The sequence below is a fragment of the Phaethon lepturus genome, unplaced genomic scaffold, assembly GCF_000687285.1.
Source record: "Phaethon lepturus isolate BGI_N335 unplaced genomic scaffold, ASM68728v1 scaffold20979, whole genome shotgun sequence".
NCBI lineage: Eukaryota > Metazoa > Chordata > Aves > Phaethontiformes > Phaethontidae > Phaethon > Phaethon lepturus.
This window is the reverse complement of record NW_010564398.1, coordinates 45,843-56,506: the sequence shown is the minus strand read 5'-3', so window position 1 is coordinate 56,506 and position 10,664 is coordinate 45,843. Positions and strand designations below refer to the sequence as shown.

General features: G+C 38.3%; 1 protein-coding gene across 1 annotated transcript; it reads left to right on the top strand.

Annotated features, from left to right (window-relative positions):
• Window positions 1–433: 433 nt before the first annotated feature.
• ECT2 (epithelial cell transforming 2) lies at window positions 434–10,664 on the top strand (the record flags this gene model as incomplete). Its single annotated transcript, XM_010294871.1, has 5 exons — window positions 434–512; window positions 700–801; window positions 2,153–2,291; window positions 3,851–4,005; window positions 10,575–10,664. Coding segments are annotated over 5 exons (565 nt in total), but the record flags the coding sequence as incomplete, so codon positions are not given.

The following is a 10,664-nucleotide window of genomic DNA, read 5'->3' as shown; positions in this document are numbered from 1 at the left end:
AATGCATTGGGTTGGTTTCTAGTTCAAAATCTTATGGAGCAGGGGAGGGGAATTATATATTAACTGAATGGTGTGTCAACTACTGATAACATAAGAATATTGTTCTACGTCTGAAGTTTCCTATATGCTTAAAATATGGTATTCAGGTACTTCAGTGAGCAAGTGTGGTTAACTTTTTATATTTTCCAGTGTTGCTATGTAAGCTCTATCTCTGAATGTATTACTGAAAATATTCAAAGAACGTGTAGACATGGCACTTCAGGACATGGTTTAGTGGGCATGGTGGTATTGGGTTGATGGTTGGACTTGATGATCTTGAAGGTCTTTTCCAACCTTAATGATTCTATGATTCATTATTGTTGTATGTCTTAAATGCATTGCATTCATTTACTGTTGCTTGGTATTGAAGATAAATATAATATTCTTCCCTCAGACATATTAATGAAGACAAGAGAAAAACGGAGGCACAAAGGCAATTCTTTGATGTGGTCTATGAAGTTGATGGATGTCCAGTAAGTAATTTCTCTGAAGCTGCAGACCTGTAAAATGTCTGCGCTTTGTTTTCTCCCTTTGCAAATGTATGTGAGGCTAAAAGGCAGTGGTGCTGGTTTAAACAGATTTCCAGTGTTAAGTTGTAAGCAAGCAGTAATCCAGCTCTTGACCTAAATGCTTAATGAGCTTTTTGCTTCTGTCACTTAGGCCAATCTCTTGTCCTCTCATCGAAGCTTAGTTCAGCGTTTGGAAACCGTAGCACTTGGTGATGACCTCTGTGATCTCTTTCTGTTCAATGATTGTCTAGAGGTAAGATAAGTATATAAATACAGCTCATGAACTGAATTATTAAAAGGTTTAACACTACTTAGGAATAGAAAAAAGTAAAATTTAAAAACTTTGAAGCAGAGTTCTAAGTCACAGAAGGCTGATAGCTCAACACATGCTGATCTTGCCTTTCCATTAGCTATTGTATAAGCCAACACAAGTAGATAGTCAGTTCTGGATGGTTGAGAGGTGTTAATGTAGCCTTTAATGTCTTGCGGCGAGATGAAAAATTTAAAAGCAGCTTAATATGTTAAGAAATAAATGTTTATCTGAATAGCACTTTGAGTAGTATTGATGGATGAAAAAGTACGGGAGTCCTTGGCTCAGCATGATGTTTATCCTTTTAAAGTTTAGTCATATTTAATGTGAGTAAACAGTGGGCCTCTGGGGTAGGTCTGTCTGTGCTTAGGCTACAAAAAATAAAAAAAACTCACATATTCAATGCCTTAGAATAGTAGTTTGTTAGGAAGTAATCTAACTGTGTTTTGGAGACTTATGTGGAGAAAACTGAGGTTATATAGGACGCTTTATGAAAGTACTTGTTACTGCCTACAGCAGTAGAGGACATTGTCTTCATAGAAGACCAACACTAAAATAATCCAAAATTAGCGCTGTCTTGCAGCACTATCTTGCTGTCTCTAAGCAGCACATAGGGGTAAAAGCCTATTGTTGTGACTAATGATGAACTCTTCTTGGGAGTCAAGTTGACTTGGCTTCATCACTTCTTATAAAGGAAGGAAAGAAAAATGAAAACACTTTTATTAAAGCTTCTTGGCTTATGTTGTGTACAAGATACAAGCAACTGAAGATACCTTACTTAGAAAACATGTAAGATACCTATGTGTTAATGTAAAGTAAAAACTGACCAACCTCCATTGCAAAACCCACTTGATGGCTGCATGCACAGGCAACAGCGAATGGTATTTCTAGGACATAACACACCACAGCCTAAGCTGGTTCATGCACATAGAGGTTGTCTTTTTTTAATATCTAGACTACCTTGTGGTAGGCTTCAAAGGGCACTTGATTGTTATGCAGGTTAGAATTGAGGTCTGTAATGCAAAATTGCTTCCCTTCTTGATTTATTTTTTTTAAATTTATTTTTGAGGTGAGGGTATTTATGGTAAGTAACAAGTATTGCTGGACCACTTGAACTGTAGACAGTGAATAGTGAGATAAGTGAGTTCCTTAAAGACTAATACTCTTTAGAGTATTTTTCTGTAGCGAGGCTTTCTGTGCCTTCCTGTGTACTAGAAGGTAAAAGAATAGAGGAACAAAACAATGGCAATAGAGCTTCTAACTTTAACTTCTTTTGTCTTCTGTTTAATTGCAGATTGCGAGGAAACGGCATAAAGTTATCGGTGCTTTCAAGAGTCCGCATGGTCACACGAGGCCGCCTGCATCTCTCAAGCATGTTGTTCTTATGCCTCTCTCCCAGATCAAGAAAGTCCTAGACATCAGGGAGACAGAAGGTCTGTATATTTTGAAGTGCCGTGATAGCTAATGAAAACTGTTGTTTGGAGTATAAAGACTGAAGGTCTGCTGTTGTGGGGTAGAATGCCAAGGTATATTTTTTTTTTTATGGTATGTTAGGTATGTGATTTTAGTATAAGCTTCTGTTTGAAGCTCTGTGTGAGCTTGAGAATTTCTTGCATTGGTGCCTTTAGGGTTTTCAGGACTTGCTGCAGGATGCTGAACTTGGCAGAACTACTAGATAGCATTATCATAAGCCAACTAAATGGCAGTGTGAGTTAAACAGAAGAGTACACTTGACAGCTCTGGATTTAAAAAACAAAACCAAAAAACCCAAACTTCAGTTCAGAGCATTAGACTGACCAGAGGCAAGTGCTGTTGCTGTGAAAGCAGATCTTCATTTAACTGGTGATAATGATGGTCAGGAGGAGCTGTGCTTAGCACCTTGGACAAAAGATTTAGATGACTTAATTTCTGTGGCTGCTTTGCCATTCTGAGATTGTAGGGGTTTCATTGAAGTAATGCATTGCTACAGCAGCAGAACTCATGCTACAGTGCTGTTCCAGTCTTGATAGTGACTTCTGAAGAAGTCTAGTCAGACTAGTTTCTAGATCTATATCCTAAAAAGATAGACTTGGTATTTCACTGCAGGTGATGGTATGCATATCATACTTGTTCTGCTTTATGTTCTCTGAAGCACCTGAACATGGAAACCCAATAAAAAGTAGAAATGGCAAAGAGGGTAGGTAGTAAATGTGGTGCCTACCTGCGTTTTTAAAAGGTACTTTAGGGTTTCTCTTAAGAATTGTCTTTAAATTACTGTGTAACACTTAAGTTTACTTTGGGACTTGGGCGATGGGAGCCATTTCTAAGCATATCGTTTAATACTTACGGAGAACTTCAGTAGGTAAATCTTGGGAGAGGTCAGCTACTCTCTTACCGGACTGCTTTTCTAGTGCTGCTTTTCTGAATGGGCGATGTTTGTTTTCTTTCTTTCTTAAATGTGGTTAGTATGCTTCAGCTGTGTCTTCTATAAAGGAGTATCAGCAATGGATTAATTTTCTGCTATCAAGTGAGCAATATTTGTCAAGTTACAATAGTTTTGCTGTTTAGTGTGCCATATTTAGTACTGATGTTTTTGTTGCTTTTTCCTGCTTTACAAAAAAGGATAAATGTTGTTTTCTTTATTCTCTCTTTATCAAGAAATGGTCTGTCCAATGTTTCAAGAGTTGGAGAATGAGGTTGGTATTTACTGCTATGTCCACTGAAGACTGACTACTCTGTGGACTATAGTATGCAGATTACTTGATGAATAAACAGCTGTTGCATGAACAGCTGATTGCAGCCCTCTTGTTGAAGGATGTGGACAGAACTCGGTGCCCTTGCAAGTGATACAACAGCTATCATGTAAATAAAGATAAAATCCTTACACCAAATCATATTGTTCCTGACTTTAGCTCCTGGCAGATGGAGGGTTAACTCTTTTGAAGGTTCCCCCCTGAATTCTATGAAAAATGATTATTCGTTGTCTTAACACTTTGCCTCTCTTAAACTCTAGATTGCCATAAAGCTTTTGCCTTAGTTGTGCGGCCACCTACAGAGCTGAACAACAAGCTACTCAGTTTCCAGATGACAACTGAAGAACCTCCTAAGGAAGATTGGTTGAAGATGTTGTGTCGACATGTGGCTAACACTATTTGTAAAGCAGATGCAGTAAGTGCTCTGGAACCGTGTTGCTGATTGGAAATAGTTCTCTCTTTTTGGCTTGAAGCACGTGAAGCTAAAGAACTTGTTAATAGCAGACATGCTTGAGGTGAAGTAGTGCAGAAAATATTTGTGCTAGCATGTCTGCGAGTGGTTAAAAGTGGAAAAGGAAACAGCCTGGAAGTTGGCTTCTACAGAAGCTAATAAGTACTTAAAAATCAAGAATCACAGCCTTCCCCCACCACAAATTAATTATAAATAATTTAAACTCTTCACTGCAGATCTTCAGTAGGGCAGGTCTAAACAGAATTGTCTTCAGCTTGCTTCTTTCACAGCTTTGTTTCAATTTACAATCCCAACATTGAGTCATATGTTTTGGTTTAACTCTGTGTTAGGTTGAATTCTTTGTTCTACACCTTATTTGCTTGGGCACCATAATGTAAGAGACGTGAAGGATCTTTCTCCTATGACAGAAATCTACAACCCTAAAATGAGAAAATTAAGGCAATAGAGGAGGCACTGGCCTCCTCACACTTTTAGAAATTCAGTGTGGGGGCTTTCCACAGCCAGAAAACTGCTAATTTGAAGAGTAGATTCTCTCCAATTAGGGCAAGAGACTTTCAGCCAATGTTTTAATTATGTAAAAGTGTGTGCCTAACAGTCATCCAAATTTGCTAAAAATGTGCGGTACATACAGCTGAAACTTGGATTTAAGCTAGAAATGTTTTATGTTCTGCATTGTACTCTTACTGTACAATGTTTGGTTGTCTGTGATTTTTAAAGACATGCTTGTTTTGGGAGAGGTAGTTAAGTAATCAAAATAGCATCTTAGGTTTTTTGTTTGGCTTGTCATGTAGGGACTTGTTCATAAGAAACTTGGCTCTGCTTTTCCTTCCTTTTTAGGTACTGAGTAGGAAAAGTACTTATTCAGAAGTGTTAATTTACTTTAATCTGTTTGCCTATCTTCAGTCTCATGATTGTGTTATATGTAACACAACAGGGACGCAAAAACGTTAGGTGTTTTAACAGAAATTAAATCTTTATGTAATGTATCATTCCCTTTTGCCCCAGGACATTCAGAATCATCTGCTGACAAATTGTAACCTACTATGCTGAATCCCATTAGTTATGATTTCTGTAACTACTGCTGTGTACCAACAACATAATACTTTTTTCCTTGCTGATTTAAATGTCAAATTGAGCTTCAATTAATTCCCCTTTTCCCTGGTTTTTGAGAACTGTATCGTGTGGGAATGCGATAATGTCGAGTTTGCCACATGGTGGCAGTAAAGGCTTTAACTACTACTTTTCTAGGCACTAGGAATAGCCATACAGCTTACTGTCCGGTGTCCTTATTTCCACCGCGCCGCCACCGGCCCCCCCCGCCCCAATTTTAGGTAAACTGTCTTTTCTCAAAATAAAAACCCAAAACAACAACAACAAAAACCCACAGTAACTTCCCACTCCCATGTGTGCCCCTCCCACCCCCAAGTTTTGTAAGTAGTTAGCCCGAGATTACTTTGCACATGCTAGAATCTAAGAATGAGGCACAAAAAAAAAAAAACCAGAACTTGTGGCTATTCTGAAATATCAGTTGGGCTTAATCTGAAAGGTTTAGTCTTAGTGTTTGACAGCTGCAGCTCTCAAGATTTCACTTCAGAAGAATGCTACAAGTGTTGGTGAAACAAAGGCGTATAATATGTTGTGAAACCCCCCAGATATACTTCAGAACTACTGCCTTTCCTCTGGTCAACCCTGAACTTGAAACTGAATCAAACAAACCAAATGTAAAACTGCTGATGCAGTGGTTTCATACATGGATTGCACCAGCAGTTAATCCCATAAAGTGGCATGACAGCAAATAGTTGCTTAACTGTATATTAAGAGTTAAATATGGCAGAATATGGCAATTAAAAACCTTTAAATCTGACCTAATGAACTAGAGAATGATATTTTGACAAGTGCTGATGTTTGACCATTATTAAGACTATTTTTGTGTATAGGAAAATCTCATTTATACTGCTGACCCTGATTCAGTTGAAGTGAATACTAAAGATATGGACAGTACTTTAAGCAGAGCATCCAGGGCCATAAAGAAAACATCAAAAAAGGTAAGATACTTCAAAGACAGTGCTTTATAGTAAACCTCACTTTAGTCAGGGAATTTTGCTAGTGTTCCTGTTTCAGGTGTTTTATAGTACTTACAGTAGTGACAGGAAAAACTTAGTCTTGAACTAAAACTCTTAAGTGTAAGCTTCTTAAAGAAACAAGGTGGAGAGTGTTTTGTGTAAGTATTATGTAGTAATTTTGGGTCTGTTGTGGAACTTACTCTGTTTAATGTTTTGAATCTTTTAAATACCACAAAAAACCCCAATGCTCAGCTATAACCTTTTTTAGCATATTGAATGGAGTTTTAAAGCTGCAAGCAATCATCTAAACTCAAGTACCTTCAAAAGTAGGATGGGTGTAGAGTGTGTGTGTCCTGGTAATAAAACAGACTTTGCAATACCAAGGAAGGAAGCGTGGAATGCTGGTGTCTGCCTGTGTATGCTTTCCTTTATGTAGGGCTTAGCTGCTCCCAAGTAACAGACTAAGGAGCTGTGCCCTGTTCTGCTAAGAGGACCTGGCTGGGAGGCAGGAGGAAGGCTGCCTGTCTGCTCTGTCATGTTGGCTGTGCGCTGAGTTTGGTTCTGCTAAAGTCTGTAGCATGTGAGAAGGGATGACAGAGAATGATGCATGAAGGAGGAATCTGTTCCTCATTTTCAGCAGCCTTGCAGCAGGCTTAGTATGTTCAAGATGATAATACTGTTTTAGAGAAAACTGTAGAGGCTGCTGTGATTTGGAAGCTGCTGAAGACTAAATTAAGAGCAACTTAAAGGAGGGGTTCCTGACTTTGCAGAACCCAAGGGATATGAGGAAGCCTAGTTGACTAGACCTTATTTTGACTTCTGTCTGAATCTCCACTGCACCTTCCCCATCTATGTTGTCTTCCTATTTGGACAGGGTGAGAAGGGCAGGGGTGATGTGGAGCCTTAAAAGACAGATCACCTTGGGGGAGTGTGTTTGGCTAGGTTTGATACAGTCTTATAAACATTTAATACATGTCCTACAGATGGTCAAAATTTGAATGGTAGCCTGTATTATAGTAGTTATTACAGCCTGATTTTTGTCAGTGTATAACTGCTTATCAAAATCCTCAGGTTACAAGAGCATTTTCTTTCTCAAAAACACCGAAGAGAGCTCTTCGAAGGGCTTTAATGTCACATAGTGCAACAGAAGGAAGAAGTCCCAGTTCAGCTAATGAGAGTTATATAGGGAGCCGACTGACTAGTACATCATCATTAGCGGTAAGTGATTTGGCTGTGCAGGCCAAATAAGTAACCTTTTTAAGATCACAGTTATCTTAATGTCTGGTGCTGATCTTAATTTAACAATTTCAAGATCCACAGTGGAAGAATTTATTTTTAACTACATCCATAGGCATATTATTGTCTGAGCAAGAGTTGTTTAATGAGAAGGCTTACTTGCTGAAAATGCAGAAAAATCTGCTGTATGTACTAGAAACTGGAAGAACAGCGTACAATTAAGTTGGAGGGGAAAAAAACCTTCTTTTGCCAGACATAGAATATGTATTATCTTCTGAGATAGTGATAAACTTTCAACACAGTCTTATGTTGATTCATGTTTTTAATCTTGGATGATATATACAAATGTGGTGTACAACCCTGAATAGTGTGGTGAAAGTATCAATGAAAGTAGTGAGATGATAGACATCCTGTGAAACAAACTGGGAAAGAATGGTAGAGAAATACAGATGTTGCAGCCTGAGAGTTTTTAAAAAGGCAAGAGAACTACCTCCCTGTACATGTTTAAGAAAACTTGGTAAAATAATACATTGTTCTACATACTGCAACGCTTCTGCTATGCCTGGCTTCCTACTGCAGCTCTCTTCTGCTACAGTAGGTCAAACTTGATTTCCTAGTACAGTATAGTAAAGCAGACTGCATTTGGAGGAATTTTTTCATTATCTATGCTGTTATTCTAGTGTTCGAGTAAATCTGTATGCTGAGTAAACATAGAATCACAGAATAGTTTGGGCTGGAAGGGACCTTTAAAGGGCATCTAGTCCAACTCCCCTGCAGTGAGCAGGGACATCTTCAACTAGAGCAGGTTGCTCAGAGCCCCATCCAACCTGACCTGAGTTGTCTCCAGGGATGGGGCATCTCCCACCTCTCTGGGCAACCTGGGCCAGGGTTTCACCACCCTCATTGTGAAAAACTTCTTCCTTAGGTCTAGTCTAAGTCTACCCTCTTTTAGTTTGATACAGCACTGTATCTCATTTCTCATGGAAATGCAACTCATGCACTTTTCTCTTTGTGTGTGTCTATGCCATACAAAAATACTTTTTTCCACAAAATGATAGGAACTTACAGTAGTAAAAACTGTTTTCCTATTTCAAATTCTTCCAAGAGTTTTTGGACCTCTGAGGTAGTAAGATGCAGCTTGGCAGCAGAGTGTACATTGTGTGATGTTGTGTGGTGTCTTTTTAACCAATCCCACACGCCACTGAACTTGCATAAAGCCTATTTGGTTGAATCATAAGATTGAGGGGAAAAGAGGTTTGGATCCTGGTCTCTCCAGTTGGAATACTGGTGCAGCTCTTGAGTAGGAAACTAAAGCTGCTGGGAACCTGAGTCCATTGAGAGAGTCAAAGCTGTTATTCAGATATATTGCTTTAAGCACAGGATTTTATTTAATTATGTGGGGATTTTTTTGTGTAGAAAAACTATAGAGTAAAAATATCAGTAAAGCTTGAATGCTTGTTTTTTTTCTTGTTTGGACTAACTCTTGAACCCCTTCCTTAATTGTAGATTGCTCACTCATCTTCTATGTGCAGCCTAAATGGATCTGTCAAATGTGGTGTTAATGTTAATTGCTCCACTTCTGTTGGTTGGAGCTCTTGATTCCAGGCCTCAACTTGTGCTGTGTCCTGGCTCTTGAAATACTAGTCTTTCAAATGCTGTAGAAGAAAAAACCTCTTCCAACTTGGAAAGCTTAAATGGTCATGCCTTGGACAGATCATGTCCTATGTCTATTATTAGTACCACTTGTGGTGATGCTGAAGATAATAACAAGTGTGGTGCAGAAAAATTCTGTACATCAAATCCTGACTGTTAATGCCCATCTTGCATGAAGTGAGCAAAAAATCTTGATTCCTCTAAACTAAGACAGCATGGTACAACTATATAAAACCCTAGAATCCACAAAGTGTTTTAAATGGTGTTGGGTTTTTCTTTGGCTTGTTCTAATGCATGGTGTTGGAGTCAACACTTACACATAGTCTAGTTTTATTTGTGGTTCTGGGTGCAAAGTTAATTCTTCCACAAATCTTTTTAATTTTCTGGTGTTTTTTCTTAATTTCTATACAATTGAGTTACTACTTGTTTCAGTTCAGTTGTCCAAGTGGTAGTGTAGCTCACTGGCAAGAGTTCTGAGGACTTTAATAACTTGGTTGCAGGGGAGTCTTGAGCAGCTAATTTTACCTATGGTTTTAAGTTTTTGTTCCCATATCTATCTGTAAATAGGAAAAAATACCCTGTAGAAAATACTTTAGATTCTAATAAGAGGTGCTATATAAAGAGGAGTTTAGGATTTAATTTTCAAATATTGCCTATGACTGCAAATAGAACACATGCCATAAACAGGCATTAGACTTCATAGTGGAGTGGTATTTCCTTACCAGCTCAAAATGTTCCTATTTAAAAGATTCTTGAGGCATGCAGGTGCAGCAAGCTGCCTAACTACCATGACCTGTTTATATGCTGAAAAGCTTGGCTGGACTATAAAGAGCAAGAGAAGATTGCTTGTGAAAGTGTCTTGAGGTCTAATGTAAAAAGAATATAAAATCTCAGCTGATCCAAAGAGGTTAACTTTTAGTGCTACATATTGATATGTTGGTTTCACTGTAATTTTAAGTCCCAGAAGCAGCCTATGCTTCTAGCACCAGAAAAGCCAGCTTTTTGCCTGGTTTGTGCCCATCCAGGCGCACCTAAAGCAAGCTTTGACAAATCATTGTGATGCCTATTGCCTTCTGTAGCCAAGAAGGCATGTGTTCAGCATCTAATTTGGGGCTCAGAGCTGGTAAGAATACACAAAATTGTAGGATCTGAGGGGAGCTCTGTTTCTCTAATAGGTTATCATAATGTGTCTTGCCTTCAATTTGGAGGGAGATTATTATTGCAAAAAGTGTGATGCAAGATGTATGCTAATACTTGGTTAAGGGCTACTCTTCAAAAACATGTTCTTACATTCTGAATCTCTCGGAGCCGGTAACAAGGGTAATCTTTCTTCTGCTTTTTTTAAAAATATATTCAATCTACTAATTTCTTGTTGTTTAACCTTTTTGTTCAAAATCCAGAAATACTGAATCATTAATTTCAAAAGCTGCTGATCTTACATGTCTTCTGTACTGTTACATTGTGATTCCATATACTGTGTATCAAGGTTGAGAAATGACTACGCACTATTGACATTGGCTAATAAATGATCAAACAACTCTTTATTTTCTTCCCCAACAGGCTATTCCTTCTCCTTCCTTGGCGAGTCTTCCCTCAATCTTTGAAAAAAGGAGTCATACATTAAGTCGATCAACAACTCACTTGATATGA